Source organism: Chrysemys picta, chromosome 1 (genome assembly GCF_011386835.1).
Source record: "Chrysemys picta bellii isolate R12L10 chromosome 1, ASM1138683v2, whole genome shotgun sequence".
In the NCBI taxonomy this organism is placed as follows: Eukaryota; Metazoa; Chordata; order Testudines; family Emydidae; genus Chrysemys; species Chrysemys picta.
Genome location: NC_088791.1, coordinates 61,639,874 through 61,657,708, shown reverse-complemented (window position 1 = coordinate 61,657,708; position 17,835 = coordinate 61,639,874). Strand labels below are relative to the sequence as shown.

At 36.6% G+C, this 17,835-nt stretch overlaps 2 protein-coding genes across 15 annotated transcripts in view; both read right to left on the bottom strand.

The window, feature by feature from the left end:
- MON2 (MON2 homolog, regulator of endosome-to-Golgi trafficking) overlaps nt 1-57 on the bottom strand; it is a 180,742-nt gene extending 180,685 nt beyond the window's left edge. The window contains exon 1 of the mRNA XM_065568308.1: nt 34-57. The gene's annotated coding sequence lies outside the window, so the exon portion shown is untranslated. The remainder of the gene's footprint in view (nt 1-33) is intronic.
- Nucleotides 58-14,828: 14,771 nt separating this feature from the next.
- USP15 (ubiquitin specific peptidase 15) overlaps nt 14,829-17,835 on the bottom strand; it is a 137,527-nt gene continuing 134,520 nt past the window's right edge. For 11 of the 14 annotated variants that reach the window (XR_006175557.2, XR_010592641.1, XR_010592630.1 and 8 more), the window contains one exon: nt 14,829-16,739. Coding sequence is in view for 8 of the 14 variants with exons in the window: in XM_005303165.5 (XP_005303222.2) it covers nt 16,554-16,739 (186 nt within the window). In the remaining 6 variants the exon portion in view is untranslated. The remainder of the gene's footprint in view (nt 16,740-17,835) is intronic. The other 3 variants (XR_010592625.1, XR_010592637.1, XR_006175558.2) reach the window with 2 other exon arrangements.

The window sequence follows — 17,835 nt, the reverse complement described above, 5'->3', positions numbered from 1 at the left end:
CGCTCCAGGTGGCTCCGGCTATAACGCACCTACCACACAGTGGCGGGTTAGCAACGGGTCCCGTGCCCAGGCCCCTGGAAAAATGGGCGCGCACCGCTCTGCCCGCCCGGCGCTCCTGCCCGGGGAACTGCAGGCGAAAAGGCTGGGGAGGGGTGCAGGGGCTCTGCAACCACACAAGCAAGGAAATTAAAAGTTGCGGTGTCGGCCACTACGCGTCTGGAAACACTTCCTGTTCCTCCAGCCTCGCTAGACCCACCCGCCCTACAACACACCACAGCCCCAGCTCTGTCCCGTTATCCAGATGCCCTTCCCCAAACATGAGCCAGTTTGGTTTTCCAGAGCAACGCAGAGTGCATAGTATGAGGAAGGTTGGGTCTGTTTATGGTGTTGAGTGATTTGGGGAAAGGCTGGTTGGTATCTACTGGGGCAAAATTAAGGTGTTGTGGTGGATGTTTTAGTGGTAATATGGTCTCTAGGTGAAGCAGTAGAAGGCAGATATTGTTATATTCCTTTTTTATTTCCTTGTGTTTTGTATTGTAGATATATTATATGGGCAACCTTAAGTCGTATTTTTTGCACCATTACTTTCCCAGGTTTTTTTTTTTTTTTTAAACAAAGGTTGCCAACACATTAGTGCCTAGTTTAACAAAATAACAGGGGCTTTGTGAAAGTTCACAAGCCAGCTCTCCTCTGAGGCAGTTGGGCACATTTATGAAAAACAAGATATTCATGAAACTACCCAGCCAGCTCAGGAGTTCCCTTTTCATAAAGAGGCACTTTCACAGAGATCCTTTTCTTTATGAAATTATCCTGTTTGTTGAAGATCTTCCTCTGTAACACCACACAAATGCTACTAGGCTAGAAAATCCTCTTTTCTACTGTTTTAAGCTCCAGTTTTGTATGGAAAGCTCATGACTAGGGGCATGTGACAGTAAATAGTACTGTATTGCTCTCATAAAGCATTCAAAAGTAGAGGTGGTCAACATATTATGAAACAAACTGTTCATTTTCCTTTGCTATCAATGAGACATTTCACTTTCCCTTTGCAAAACAAACTTTTCCTTTCTGAATTTTTCATGTTGGTAACTTTTTTTCATGATCTCCATTAGTTAAACATTGTGCATAAGAAATGGATTATAATGTATATTGCTAATTAAGAAGGGATCTCTGACACAGCAGTGGCTCCTTTCACAAAGAATGGTATCTGCTTCGGAGCCAGCTGGGATCTTTCACAAAGACCCTATTCATCAAAGTAGCAATTGAGAGTATTTTCACAAAGACTAGGAGCTTCTGTGCTGAGCCAGCTAAATGGTTTCACAAAAAACAGGATACTCTAATCTACACAGTAGGTAGTGCTTTGTTAAAGATGATGTTCTCCATGAAACTGTTTAGCCAGTTCAGGAGTGAGCTCCTAAACTCACTGAACACACTTTAGTTTCACTCCTGAACCAGCTGAACTTTTCCTTATAGGTCTTGGCCTTCAACCAGCCGCTGCTTCACAGTTGGCTATCTGTGATGCATATGCATACAGTTGCGACAAGGAACACTAATTTTCTTTTTCTTTTGTTAATTAACAGAATAATTACATAACCCTAGAGAGCCCACTAAAGTCTTATTGCATACATATTTTTACTTTCTGTGGTTTGTAGACTTCAAGCTAGAGGGGCCTGAAAAATCATGAGACTTAGTAAACATTTTTTGGGTCTGTTCTTAATTGATCATTTGGAAACTAAGTAACCAATTTTCTTGAAACTCCTCTGAAAACTCAAGCTTTACTCAAAGATTGTGTGGAAAATTTTGAGAAGATACACACTAGTTTTCATACAAAACAAAGATGAAGAATTTCCACTTGAAGTGCGAAACAGAACACAGCATCGACTGTGTCATGGCCATGGCTCTCCCATAATTCATTTTATCTTGTTTCATGATTATTTTACATCCAAACATAAAAGGTATCTCTCACAAATTGGCTCTTTTGCCCTTCTTTTTCCTATAGAAATATAATGTTAACCAAATAGTACATAGTAAAAAAATTGAGGCTAATGCAATAGTCTTCTCTGCATCTTACCCGATGCTTGAAATTGGTGTTTGGACTAACAATGCTGACTTAAAAAAACAAAAATCTCAATTTGCACTATAGAGGTCAAAAGCTGAAAAGTCACTTTAAAGAGAATGATTTATATATTTAATGTTCAGCAAAAGGTTTTGCTATATATCATTTGAAATATGCTGCATCATGTGGCTATTAATTTAAAAATTGTACAAAAATTAAGACATTAAACATTTTAAAACTCAAAGGATGATATCTTGCTCCCATTGAAGTCAATGGTAAAATTTAGTTTCAGGGGGAGGCAAGATTTCAACCATAGTATTTCACTAAACAGAGACTGGATACCATAACAACATGAAAGCATCAGATACCTAGTTCTAAGGCCCTAATTCAGTATGCTTAATTATAAACACACGAGTAGCCCTATTGACTTCTGTAAGACTTAACTAAATAGTTTCTAAAGAGCTTTCTTGCATAAACTATTACATCCTGCTATTTAGTCTTTATGGTAATTTACAGACCAATCCAAATTATATGGTCACAGGAGAACACACATGACTGCCTTAGAGAGAATAAGGAAATAATTGTAATACAATTTATGACTACAGTCAAGTATTTCTGATAGTTAGCTTTCTTAATTATTTACTTCTGTTTCTCTTTTTCATACTTGTGCCTGTATCTGTTTTGGAAACATAAACCCCAATACTGCAAAGACTACATATATGCTTAACTTGAAGTGCACAAGTAGTCTCACTGATGGGGCTATTTGCATGCTTAAAGTTAAGCATATGTGCAAGTCTTTGCAGATTCAGGGCCATAGAAATGGTTTGCTACTATTAAGGGTATCTTTCTTTATAAAAGAAAGTTGGCATTTGGGGTGGAATTTTTCTGAATGCAAGCTTTTCAATTAAAGCTTCCTACTATAGTTGTTATCCCTGTAATCAAAATATGGGAAAGACAACTATGTGGCCATGTTTACCTATCTTACAGTTGTGTAATGAATAAGAATTGTTTCATCATATCCTAAACAAGCAAGCTAGTCAATATGTAATAAAATATAGTACATGTTAATTTACAGTAAATAATGTTCTCTTTGTTTAATAAAGAAAAAACACTTTAAGCATCCAATTCAGCCATAATCAACATTATGGGCTGCCTGAAAAATTAGCTTGTATGGAAGCCAGATTCTTCTACCCTTACTCAGATAGAGTAGTGACTTACTCTTCAGCGAGGGCTACTGAAGGAATAAGGTATTACTCCATGTGTGTAAGCATGAGAGAATCTAGTTCTCAGGTTGTTTTAATATAGCTCACCTTTTTAAATATTGCATAAAGACAATAATGAAAACATTTAGGAACAGTAATTATAAATATCTTGGAATGTAAAAGATTTGATTCTAAAATAGTTGCCTGTAGTTTGTGTATTGTGTGTGTTATAATACAGATAGTTATTTCTATATGATTACAACTTATAAATCAAAGGCAGACTAGTTCATGATGTTTATAGTGTCAGTCACATTATCTCTTGTGCTACAGTACCTGTCACTCAGCTGTTTTTTCTAGGTACTTAGTAGTATAGAATCAGAAGCAGGCTATAGGGCTTTAATTTCTGAAATGACTTAATGACAACCCCACCATATCAATCCAATGTAAACTTCCAAAATAATTTAAGTTCTTTTTGGTTGACACCCCTCCCCCACCCATGACACTGATCGAGCAGCTCAGTTTGGAGTGTGTGTGAATATCAAAGAAATGTTAAGTGTATTAATATGCATGAACCAATTCACTTGTTAGACTAGAACAAAGGGAGATGATATCACATTACATTTACATGGCATATGGTCCAGTAATTACATTTGCTCTAAATTCATGAAAACTAGGGCATTGTCTTCACTTATCTGTATTCTGTTGTCTGCTATCAGATTACATGTAGTTAAATTATGTATCCCTGTAATTAGATAATCCTAGATCACAGGTGCATTAGTATTCGGATAAGAATTTACTTACTGTGTAAGAACTTCATGAAAACTAGTGAAAGATTGTCTGGATTGCTGTAACTAAATGTATTATGTGTGTATCTGTAATTTAATTGCCCATCTAATGGGACTGGAGCCTTGGAACTGCAAATGAAGACACATGCTAACTCCAAAGTATGGGAAATTTACAGACACCTGCTATGATGGGAACACTTGACAAACTGCTTTGCAGGGAAAACATAAAAATAAACCCTAGGAGCGATTCTGTATCTCTGAACTGATGGGTTCTGACAGGGGGAATCCTGAGCGATTGGACAGAGGTATCCCTGAGAGACTTACAGAGAACTAGCAGATACTACATCTCTGCTATCATTTGGACTACAAACTTACTCACCCATAATGTATTTTACCTTCCATAACTTCTCAATAACTCATTTCTTTTTCCTAGCTAATAAATCTTTGGTTAGTTTACTAGAGAAATTGGTACAGCATTGTCTTTGGTAAGATCAAGAGTATCCATTGACCTGGGGTAAGTGGCTGGCCCCTAGGGGTCGGGAGTAACCTAATGTGTGATGAATTTTGGTTTTAATAACCTTTCATCACAAAGTCCAGTTTGGGTGGTAAAGTAGGGGTTGGAGAGCTTAAGGGTACTGTCCGTGGCTCCATGGTAAGACTAATATCGTAGAATCATAGAATATCAGGGTTGGAAGGGACCTCAAGAGGTCATCTAGTCCAACCCCCTGCTCAAAGCACGACCAATTCCCAACTAAATCATCCCAGCCAGGGCTTTGTCAACCCTGACCTTAAAAACCTCTAAGGAAGGAGATTCCACCACCTCTCTAGGTAACCCATTCCAGTGTAACCCATATAGTAGTCTAGGAGTGCACATTTGTTACTGACTTAGTGAAAACTAATTATAGAATATACCACCAGTTTGAGGTATTTGCTCTGTTTTCGGACAGTGAACTGAGATTGGCACTCACAGCTGTGAATCACTCTGGAAAGTGTGACACCCCAATACACAGAAACCTCCTCTCCAAACCTATTGCTAATATGGGGTGAGAGGAGGGGAACCTGAACAGCTAAAAAGCTTTCCTCTTTACCCCAAGAAAGAGTTGTAGGGTATTCCCAATTACAAAAATGACCACTATTCCTGACTCCTTAAAATTTATATGGCCATCCAACTTTTGCTTAAATTCCAGAGAGCTACTTGACTAAATTTATTTAGTCTATTAACTCTCTATAATATAATGCTTCTTTAAATTCTTATTCCCTCTTTAGTTGTGGTTTGGCAACCAGGTATATCAAGCTTACTTTCGTAACATCTCTTAGCGAATTTTAAATACTTCAGACATGTCATTTAATTTTAAATCATCCTGTCTCAAGACTAAATCTCAGATTTTGTTAGTTTCCTCACATCCATAAAAATTGACAAAACTTTAAGTATAGCTGCTTTAGTGCTGCATCTAAAATGCAAGTCCATCCATTCCAGTTAGCACTGTATTTGTCCTCTGCTGTACTTTCTACAGCTTAATTGTGTCTGTCTTCAACTATGGTGACTAAAACTGGACATTATACTCCAAATGCATCTAACAAGTGGGCTAAATGATATTCTGGGTAAGAACATAAGAGCACGTAAGAACTGGCATACTGGGCCACACCACAGTCCATCTTAGCAAGTATCTGTCTCCAACAATGGCCCATACCAGAGATTCAGGGGGAAAGTACAGAGCAGGGCAATTTTGGAATGCTCCACCCCTGTCTTCCATTCTCAGTTTCTGGTAGTCAGAGGTTTGGTTTCACCCCAACCATAGGGTTCTGTCCTGACCATTTTGGCTAATAGCATTGATGGACCTTTCCTCCAGGAAGTTATCCTGTTCTTTTTTGAACCCAGCTATACTTTTAGCTATCACAACATCCCATGGCAATGAGTGGCATAAGTTCGTTGTGCATTGTGTGCAAGAGTACTTCCTCTGGTTTGTATTATACCTGTTGTCTATTAATTTCATCAGGTGACCCCTGGTTTTGTATTGTGTGAAAGGGTAAATAACACTTCTCTGGTTACATTTTCCACACCATTCATGATTTTATAGATCTCTATTGCAGGGGTTCCCAAACTTTTTCCCCTGAGACCCACCTGTGCAGCTGTAATAAGCACTGTGGCCAACTATTAACACTTCTTGAGGAAAATTATTAATTTAAATTACATACATATAAACTATAATACAGTAAATAATGTATGTTTCCTTTTCATTTTAAAGTAAACAATTGGAATGATAGAAAGCCCTAGCAATATGCACTCAAAGAAATGCTTCAAGATCTTTGAAACCAAATAGTTTTAGTAAAATTATACTTTAAAAAAATGTTGAAAGCAAAATTGGGTATTCAAATAGGGAAAACAATTTTGTTTAAAAGTGAACTATAAGCAGTACAATAATGTAACAAAACTGCTAAAAAACGTGTTATTACTTGAGTTAAATAGTTTTCCAACTTTGAAAACTATATTATGTATTCAATTTTTGTAGTGTAAAATCTGGATTTCTGTACTGTGTCAGTAAAGACCCAACCCTATTCTCTACTAATTAGAAAAGAATCAAATATTGTACATAAAATATAAAATAACTTGCAGACCAGGCGTCTTCTTAATGGGATGGATGTGCCTGCTTCTCATTGCACAGTTTTTCCAGCTGGGGACATATGTTAGTGACATTTTCCCCCTCTAGATTTCTGGTTTCAATGGGCAGTGGATCCTGCTGTATTCTCTCTACACTCAGCACTATCCTCCTGAATATATCATTCTGACTGTCAAATATATAAAGGAAAAATGGCTACCAACTATATCTGGAGAGTCCAGAATCTTATACATATATCACACTGCAAGTAACTGCACTCTTTGGGGCAGTGACTGTCATTTATTATATGTCTGAACAATTCCTAGTTCATGGGAACCCAACCTAAACAAGGCCTCTAGTAGAACTGATCAGCAATGGAAATTGCCCTGTAGAAAATTCCAATACTGTGACAATTTTTTTTGTCCTAAATTGGGATGAAATGTTGAAACTTTTGACAAACTAAAGTGTTCTGAAACTTTTTGATCCAGAAATGTCAGAATGTTTAGTTTTGACATTTTTGATCTAAATTAAAAGTTTTGAAATTCCAGCCTGGAAACATTTCAGTTCAATTTTCTTAATGGAACATTCTGCCAAAATCAATCTATAGTTTAAAAGAATAAAACATTGTATACTCTTAATTCTACCCTGTATTAAATTGCAACATATTGCCAATCAACTTTCTATTTAATTTTTTTTAAATTTAACTTACTAGAGGAAAAATAATAGTAAATAGCGGAAAAAGTATTCGCTGAATATATTCAATGAGTATTAGCTGAGCAATATATTTGCTGAATAGTATTTGGTCATCTATAATGCTATTTAGATCTACAGATGTATTAACTGAATAAAATGATCTTTTAAAATGAAATCTTTGATTCTGCAGAGGGAGATGCACTCACCCGGCAGAGTTTCCAATCTATAGCAGGTGAGTGGATTTTTCAGGCCCTGTTCTTTCATGCTGCCTGCTTATGCCTGAATCAGCCTCTCTTATATAAAGCAACAGAGGGTCCTGTGGCACCTTTGAGACTAACAGAAGTATTGGGAGCATAAGCTTTCGTGGGTAAGAACCTCACTTCTTCAGATGCAAATCTTGCATCTGAAGAAGTGAGGTTCTTACCCACGAAAGCTTATGCTCCCAATACTTCTGTTAGTCTCAAAGGTGCCACAGGACCCTCTGTTGCTTTTTACAGATTCAGACTAACACGGCTACCCCTCTGATACTTGACACCTCTCTTATATGCACCTCCTGCACAACCCTCCTCAAAACCAGATCAATATTTGACCATTTAATTGCCACTCAGGCAGGCCTATAACAAATTGTAACATCAACTATCCAGATTATAAACTCCTTAGGGTAGGGGGCTTGGATTATGAGCTTCTTGGGGTAATGGGGTCTTATCTTTCTGTCTGTAAAGTATCACACACACCTTTGTTGCTATACAAAGAATAATATGCTTCCTATTGAAACATTTCTTTTTCTACATTTCACTCAGAAGCCCTTCACCATATGTATATCTTTGCTCAGTTGCATATGCTGCTATGTTTACAATCAGTGACCCGACTCAGTATAAATCTTGTTGTTCAGATAACAAGGCAACACAGAAACAGAAAAAAAACATACTTCATAGAAAATCTGGAAGACATCCAAAAAAACTAACGCCATAGAGCCATATGCTTCCCTTAATAGTAGATAGCTGCAAGAAGGGAAAACTCTCAAATCAGTGTACAAATTAACGCTAACAATTAATACACATCATGCCAACGAATCGTGACAGAAGTGTTTGTTGTAACTGGCAGTCAGTCTGAACAGAATTACCCTCTGAAAAGCTTTTTTTTTTTTTTTAAACCTGTCAAATATATTGAGGAAGCACAGTATTGCTGAACTTATGGCTGCATCTGCAATTCTTATGCTTTTTATATATATGGCAAGTGCTCTTAAAAACACTGTGTGGGTGTTGTACAAATTCACAAAATGAATGACCTTTGTCCTGAAGAATCATCGAATCGTAGGACTGGAAGGGTCCTCCAGATGTTATCTAGCCCAGTCCCCTGCACTCATGGCAGCACTAAGTATTATCTTACAAGCTAAAGAGAGAAAGGAAACGACTGAAGGAAATGGGTACAACATACAGAGAAAGTCAGCAGTAAAACCAGCTGGTCATTGCAGGCCAATGAGATTCAGCACTTTCCAAAAATCAGGTCCTTTAATGTGTCTCAAGTTGGGCACCCAAAAACTGAAGCACTCAAAATGTCCGAAAATGAAAGTTAATACGTTTAATAGATCTAAGCAAAATGTCATTGGAGACCAAGAGTTACTTTTGCACCTAGGAGAAATATATCAACCACATTCTGATACATTTGTATATAGAGCTGGGCAAATAATTAATTTTTTTGGTGTGCTGACAGTTAAGGCTGGCAAGAGATTAAAAAACTTAATCACAATTAATTGCATGATTAATCTCACTGTTAAACAATAATAGAATACCATTTATTTAAAAATTGTTTATGTTTTCTACAATTTCAAATATGTTGATTTCAATTACAACACAGAACACGAAGTATACAGTGCTCACTTTATTTTTGATTACAAGTATTTGCACTGTAAAAAAAAAAATAGTATTTTTCAGTTAATCTGATACAAGTACTGTAGTGCAATCTCTTTATCATGAAAGTTGAATTTACAAATGTAGAATTATGTACAAAAAAACTGCATTCAAAAATAAAACAATGTAAAATTTCAGAGCCTACAAGTCCACTCAATCCTGCTTCTTATTCAGACAATCGCTCAAACAAGTTTGTTTACATTTTCAGGAGATAATGCTGTCCGCATCTTGTTTACAATATCACCGGAAAGTGAGAAGAAGTGTTCTCATGGCACTGTTGTAGCCGGCATCGCAAGATATTTATGTGCCAGATGCACTAAAGATTCATATGTCCCTTCATGCTTCAACCACCATTCCAGAGGACAGGTGCAGAGCAGGGGACATACAACTCTCCCCCAGGAGTGGTCACAAATTTCATTAATGCGTTGTTTTTTTTTAAACGAGCGTCATTAGCACGGAAGCATGTTCTCTGGAATGGTGGCCAAAGCATGAAAGGGCATACTGTTAGGCAAGAGTTAAAATTCAGTTAGCAGCTGATAGAAAAATCCATGTAACTAACCAGCAGAAATACCAGAATCCCAAGGACACTGACAACTGTAAACACTTGATAAACTTATATGGTCAAATGTCCGCCCAGTAACTCGGCTCTTAGAACAGAACAAACCCTCCCTTCACAGCCCTCCGGATATCTGTAAACACTCACCCCCACCCAACCTCTTCGCCTTAAGGTAGTTATGGATAACTGATGTCATCAAAATAGTTTTGATGCATATGTTCTGTTCCTGTCACGGTCATGTTAAGTGCGTTCTGTCTCTGAAACAATGTTTGTCTCTGTAAGAACAAGATAAATGCAAATGAAGTGATAAGAGAAAGGTATATATTGGTCACTGTAACACCACACCTTTGAAGCTGCTTGTCAGTCTTCCCAGTACCGTAAATAAACCCCCTTCAGTATTTTCTGTGCCTGCCTGATTCTTGGGGGAAAGAATCTCTTTGCTTCACAATACGAATGTTTAGCATATCTGGCACGTAAATACCTTGCAACGCCCCGGCTACAAAAGTACCATGCAAATACCTGTTCTCACTTTCTGGTGACATTGTAAATAAGAAGAGGGCAGCATTATCTCCTGTAAATGTAAACAAACTTGTTTGTCTGAGCAATTGGCTGAACAAGAAGTTGGACTGAGTGGACTTGTAGGCTCTGAAGTTTTACATTGTTCTGTTTTTGAATGCAGTTATGTAACAAAAAAATCTACATTTTGTAAGTTGCACTTTCACAACAAAGATTGCACTACAGTACTCATATGAGATGAATTGAAAAATACTATTTTTTCATTTTTACAGTGAAATATTTGTAACAAAAAATACAGACTTTGATTTCAATTACAACACAGAATGCAATATATATGAAAATGTAGGAAAAATCCAAAATATTTAATAAATTTCAATTGGTATTCTATTGTTTAACAGTGCAATTAAAACTGCAATTAATATTTTTTTAAATTGTGATTTTTTTGAGTTAATCACATGAGTTAACTGCGATTAATCAACAGCCCTACTTTAGATATATTTTTCCCCTCTATAAGCAATGTAAAATGTTGTTGCTAACATTAGCAGCTTTCTTAGCCTAGCTTCACAAAGCTTCATAGGAGTCTTGATTAACAATTCTTTAGTATCACATAGAGCTTTAGGCCTATGTGTTAACACCCTCCTCCGCTTGTCACCGTAACAGTTTATTATAATGACACCTTTACCTCATTAATCTTTGCTGTGATTTGAAATGTTCATTTAGTAGCTCCATTTAATACCTTAAGACAGTGCAAAAGCAAAAAAAACCAAAAAAAACCACTATTATCTGTAAGTGGCAAAACAGAATTAATACAGTATAATAATATTAACAAGAAAATTGTATCTTTTAAATGCATGGGAATTATCGATACTTCAGGATTACCATTTTGAATTAGACTTTCAATTGTTTCTTGGACTGGGCCATACTCTTACTAATTAAATAACATGATATTCTTTTTATCTTATAACATCTTAATTTAGAATTAAAGGATTTATGTGGACCCTTGAATTGGGGTACATATTGGTCAAGATGTGTTTCTTTTGAAATACTATCAATTGTGGTTTCTTTTTTCCAAATTGAGACAGTAGTAACAACTGTGTTCAATGATAATTTTTCCTAGAGGTGTAAAATGGAAGTTGTTAGTAACTGGACATGTTAAAAAGCCATATTGGTAGTTTTTGTGGTTAGGTACCACACAGTTGTGTCCCCTTCATATTACAGGTTATCCTCACAACTGGATTATGCTATTTGGTGAGCCAGGCACGACACAGTAGTGACTAACTCACTGATCGTGTTGGTCTCTTCTTCTAGTCAGGCATATCCACAGACTGGAATTGTGATGCCAATCACATCACACTTACATACATACAAATTTTCCTTAACAGAGCAACAGGCTGTGTGAGGGGCTCTTCATATTCTGGATTCATCACAATATACAAAATATTCCAGTATATGCAGGAGTTCCTTATTAATGTTTCCTTCCAGGTAGCCTATTGAGTGGACAGCTGCCAACCTAACAAATACTTAGCTGGAAGGATTAAGCATGGGCAAATACAAAATAAAATAAATATATAGGAGACTGGCCATTGAAATACAATTAATTTTACATCATTATCATTAAGATGTGGGGTTACTGTTCCCAAGTTAGCCAAAATACCAGTTTTTTGAGTATTTGAAATAGCAATTGAGTTATTCTAGAACAGCATTTCTCAAATGCAACCATCAGTGAAGCTTTTTGTGGCCATGACAGCCTCCAAAGAATGGGCGGAGATTGGGTGGACAAAGCAGCAGCCCCTCCCTGCAGCGCCCAGCTGTTGCTCCTGAATAGCTGTTACCAATGGCAGTGAGATGCGCCGCCTTGGTGTTTTTGCGCTAGCGTAACCAGCAGGGATCGGTGCCCCGCACCATGCAATCTCCTCAGGGAGACACACAGCCAGTGTCGCGCCAGAGGTGGCTCGTCAGCGGAGGTGGCTGCAGCATTCAGTCACCAGGGTGCTCTCCAAACTAAATAATGCAACGTAGACACCATGCGTCTGACGAAGTGGGTATTCGCCCAAGAAAGCTTATGCTCCAATACATCTGTTAGTCTATAAGGTGCCACAGGACTCTTTGTCGCTTAATGTAGACACCAGTACATTGTTAGATTTAAATCCTATAATTTAGATCAATTATCAATTTTAGGATAAAACTTAGTGTTTTAAACCTTGTTTTAAAAGCATAATTAAAGAGAAGAAAGAAAATAATGAATAATAAGCCAGTGGTTAGCTATTAAAGAAATATCAGAAAGGAAAGAGTTTGTAAAGGCATTAAAATTAGCAAGGTAAATAGCAAAGCATTTGAACATACAAGATCTAGGATAAGTTATTTTAGCTGTTTTTGGAAGAGGTCGCCTGTCTGCATTTAGCATGATTCATGGAAGCTTCCCGCTTTGTTACACCGAAGCTATTTTTTGGTAACTGTTTGCGCCTTTCTTTGCCTTCCTAAGTTTCTACTTTTTTTGTTTCTGTTTTTTTTTAAAGTATGCTGTACTCTTATCTCTTGCTTTTTGTAAATTGTGAGAGAGGAAGCAGGTTCTGTTTCTAACACTCTAGTTACCACTTGAACTCTTTAGGTTTTTTTTAAACCTTTGTTCTCTGAGTTATATAGAGAACAAGCACAACCATAGGGCATTTCGTACATTTTGCAGGTGGTGCAAATATAATACTCCCTGATTCCGAGCATATGTATTTAAGCAGTTGCAAAATAAGTTCGCAAAAACAGATTACCACCTTTAGATAAATTTTCACTCTAATGTAAAATCTGCTTAACATTTTTTATGATCTTTCTTAGCCTAACTTCAAAGTTTTATGTGAGTCTTAATAAACAAACCTTTAGCATAACTTAGAGCTTCAGACCTATACATTACCACCTTGAAAGCAAAAGTACTGAAATTTTGTTTCTAATCATTCTTTTAAACTACTGTCATGGCAACTTGACAACATGGAAAAGTGCTCCTGGAAAAACACACTTAAGTTGCTAACAAGTCATAGAATTGTAGAAATGTAGGGCTGGAAGCGACCTTGAGAAGTCATCAACCTCCCTGGGTAACCTATTCCAGAGCTTAACTACCCTTATAGTTAGAAAGTTTTTCCTAGTATCTTTTCCTAAATCTCCCTTGCTGCAGATCAAGCCCTCTCTGCATACCAAACACAGCCTATGTTGCCTGGAAATCCCTTCTACTTGGCCACAGCCTGTTTGCCAGCAAAATGAGCGTTTCCAAAGTAAGCTCTTAAAATGAATAAACAAAACTACTATACATAAATGCTGATACTTCAAAAAATCCAAGGGACTGGACCGATGCTGAGCTGTGGCTAATGACTGCTCAGCGTAGCAGAAGGGGATACACATATGCTACCAATATGGAAACATGTATTGCAGTCCAGCTAGTCGTGGCCCAAAACAGATGAGATCAAATAATTTCGGTCTATGTCCCACCCTAAGAAAACATTTTGAAGCCACTGTTGCATATTTTTCAATAGCCACTACACTGGTGATATTCACAGAAATGTTTTTCAAGGCAAAGGGGAAAAAAATACTTCAAAAAACTCCAGGTGTGCCAAACAAAGACTGGGTGGGAGAAAAGTGACAGAGTTGGGAATCTAGGACTCCTGAATGCAAGCCCACTTCTCACACTACTAGAATCACGATATGGGGCTTTTTCAGTTATCAGAGGCTACATATAGGAATGTTTCCAAAAATAAGCAACATCTTTAGAGACATTGCAAAAAGTAAGCAATATTTTCTATCAGAGAGGTTGAAATTTACAACCAACTGAAAAACTTAAGTATCAGAGGGGTAGCCGTGTTAGTATGGATCTGTAAAAAGCGACAAAGAAAGCTTATGCTCCAATACGTCTGTTAGTCTATAAGGTGCCACAGGACTCTGTCGCTTTTGAAAAAACTTAAATTTACCACTAGCAATGGAGGCAGTAAGTGTGGGCTACAGATTTAGGTTCTTCTCATAAGCTTGAAGTTCAGTATCTGAAAAATAGGTTGCTTTAACTATTTCATTTAAATAATATTTAAACATTTTTCCAAACATTACAACTCAGAAACTAACTTTTCTCATACATTCAGAATTAGAGCCACATTTCCTATGTCTCAAACTTATGTCAAAGTTAAGATGGGACCTTATTTTTGAGTGCTAATTATTCTTTATTACAGTTGAAAAACTACATTTTTAGTGACCATCTTTATAATAGATGTAGTGATTTAGATCTCTTACATCGTATGACATATTAACTTTAAGAATTTATCTTACTGCCTTTTGGGCCTCTTGGAACTAGACATATGGCAGAAAAAAACAAGTCATTTCACATGTTCCACCTGTTGTCTGGAAATACCACGCATCTTATTGTGATTAGCCATTAATGACCATGTTGTAACCAAAGATTATGTAGGTTCTGGTAGCATTTGGTCATCTACCCATTAAGCAAAACCTTTTGGCAAGATTTATTTTAGTAAGAAATTGAAAGACTAAATAAGGCCTTGAATAGCTTTATTGAAATCTGTATTAAATAAACATGCGCATTTCAAATGTAAACCCAAGTGAACTCAAGTGCAGACAAAATTTTAACCTCTGTCATGCAGGAGGTTAGTTTACATTAAAAAAAAAACTCAGAAAGCAGCTTTAAAATACCAGGATGAAACACCAGCTTTAATATCAAGGTATAATGCAAAGCCATGTCCAACATACCTCATTTATATCCTGGTCAAATGCAATTTTTTAAACTTTTTAATGCTAACATAAATAAATAATTTACCAAAATGTGCACTCACAGAGTGAACTTTTATTTACAATACACAATTTATAACCTATTGTATTTGATTAGTTCAAGTGAAGAACATCATACTTTTTGCTTTTCATAACAGTGGGACACAAAGCAATTCTTCAGGTAGTAGATATGTGAAGTGTGCCCCCACACTTAAGAGCTCCTATCAAAGGCAGTATTGTATACAAATCAACAATACATTCGTCCAACTAGATCAAAGGGAAAGCAGCAAATTAAAAATGTTTCAAACCGTCACACTTATTTTTGGCATCCTGGACTCTTGAACATGGTTAACTAAAATCCAATTCAAGGTTTGTATGCTTTATATACTGTATAGGTTCTGACTCTTGAACATGCAAATGCCAATTCTCCTTTAATAAGTTACCTTTTGAGATAAGCTGTAAGGCTATGGTGCTTCCATCAGGAACACACACAGAAAATTAACAGACCTACCTTTAAAACCAATTGTTCATTAACAATTTAAAGGCAAGTTATGTGGAAAAAATTCTTTTATCTAAGCCTGACGCACAGTCATTACTATGGATACAGAATACTATTAAATCTGTCCCTATAACAAAGTAGTTTGAAAGCTGCCAAACTACCCACATGGGAGGGCAGGGGGAGACTTACAGCACAATTTTAAATTTTGGAGAGACACCAGATTAAAGTTATGCATGGCTTATAAGCAAGATAACAGGAATTATAATGTCAACAGAATAGATCCAACAAGCAACAAGGGATACTTACATTTAATTGAAAAAGTTTGTTAATTCAGCATGAAATCCAGAACCTGTTCCACAGCAGCAATAAGATGAACATAATAATCTGGATGTTTAATTATACCACAAAAGGTTAAAACACCTTTTCAAGATATTTTCTTCTATCATGATTGAGTTTAAAATTGGTCAACATTAATTTCTAGGGAGAAACTTCAAAATTTGGTGTTTCAGGAATACTACTTCTCATATTTATGCCACATGTACTAGCTAAATAATAGTAGTACATGTGACAGCCTAATATACATGAATAAAATCATCCAAAAACTAGGCTCTCCACCGTAGTATTCTTGTAATACTAAGAAAATAAATGACCAAAGTCCACAAATTTAACATTTTAGTTATTAACTCACATCCCAAATGAAGAAAACATAATTCATCAAAACAGCAGCAGAAAACTTAAAAGGGGTTTATTTGTGATATCCTATAGATAGCTTGTGAATACAAGTCTGTAAATGTATTAGAGACAATTTCTGTTTAAGTTTTCATTGTGTTTCACTTCAAGTACTGCACATATTAAAATGCAATAAAGGATTTACATTCTGTTATCTGAAATTCCCCATCTCAGATTTTATTTTTAATTTGGTGGGCAATTTCATTCTTTCAATAGATATCTCCAATGAGAAAGTCTTTCTTTTTATGGCTTCTAGGTCCTCTATTAGTTAGTGTGCATACAATTTTCATTTTCTATATCATTCTCATTCTCATTGCTGTCTTCATCACTCTCTAATGGGACGCCTGTGGCAGCTGAAGCACCTTGTTTAGTTTCCCGGTCAAGAGGGAAAAACCCAGTTCCACTGATAGTGTCCTGTCTCTGGTAGAAGAGCACATATGCTGCTTTGGACTGTCAAACAAGAAAAAACAAACTGTTACTACCTTAATGATCATCAAAGGCAAATCTTTTGCTTTTTGAGAGAAGCTCTCCCATCAACGTAGCGTTGTCTCCACAGGGGTTAGGTCATAATAACTATGTCACGTGGGGTGTGGATTTTTCACACCCCTGAGCAATGTAGTTATACCGATATAGGTCTGCAGTGTAGACCTGGCCTGAGTTAGTTTCCCAGACCTGAAGAGGAGCTCTGTGTAACCCTGAAAGCTCGTGTCTCTCACCAGCAGAAGTTGGTTCAATAAAAGATATTACCTCACCCACCTTGTGTCTCTAACATTGAGTGCTACCTTTATTATGAGTGTGTAATGGTTTTATGTTGGGAGTGTTGTATTTTCTAGGAAACAAGATTAATTCACAGCTCAGTACATTTTTTTTTGAGTGGGTAGGGGAGGAAATTTGAATAAGTTTATAGTTAACTTAAATTCCTCCCCCACAAAGAAGCCATATTTATCAGTATAAACATATACCCTATATCACTGCAGTTTGCTCTTACAAACTACTGTAAGAGTGACAGATTACCCACCTAGAGAGTATACAACAACAAACAAAGAATCAAATTTCCCCCACCCCCTGGCTACATTAAATCAAGTACAACAAATGAAGAATTATCAAGCAAGGCAGAAATGAATGGCATGCAAAAATAAGCTCTTTAACACATTAAAATGACCCCTCTGCACACATGAGTGTCGATTCTCTCCCATCCTGTGTTGTTTTGGTCAAGAAGTAATGGGATTTTAACTAAGAAAATTTAGCACATAAGTCACTTAACATTGCCAATTTTGAACACCTTCAACGTTTGCATAAGGAACCTAGAATTTAGCAGTGGGAGGACACAATATTATATAATATATATATGATGAGTTGCACGGATAGACCATTGAAATTTCTAGCACTAAATCCTAATTGCTATGACTCAAATAAACAAGGACAAGATTAATGGAACTCAAGAAACCTATCTATGGAGAAAGCACCAGAGGAAATGTGTAATCCAATTCATGGCAACTCCAGGGATTTTACCATATTATTGTCAGATTATTTTAAGAAATGTTCA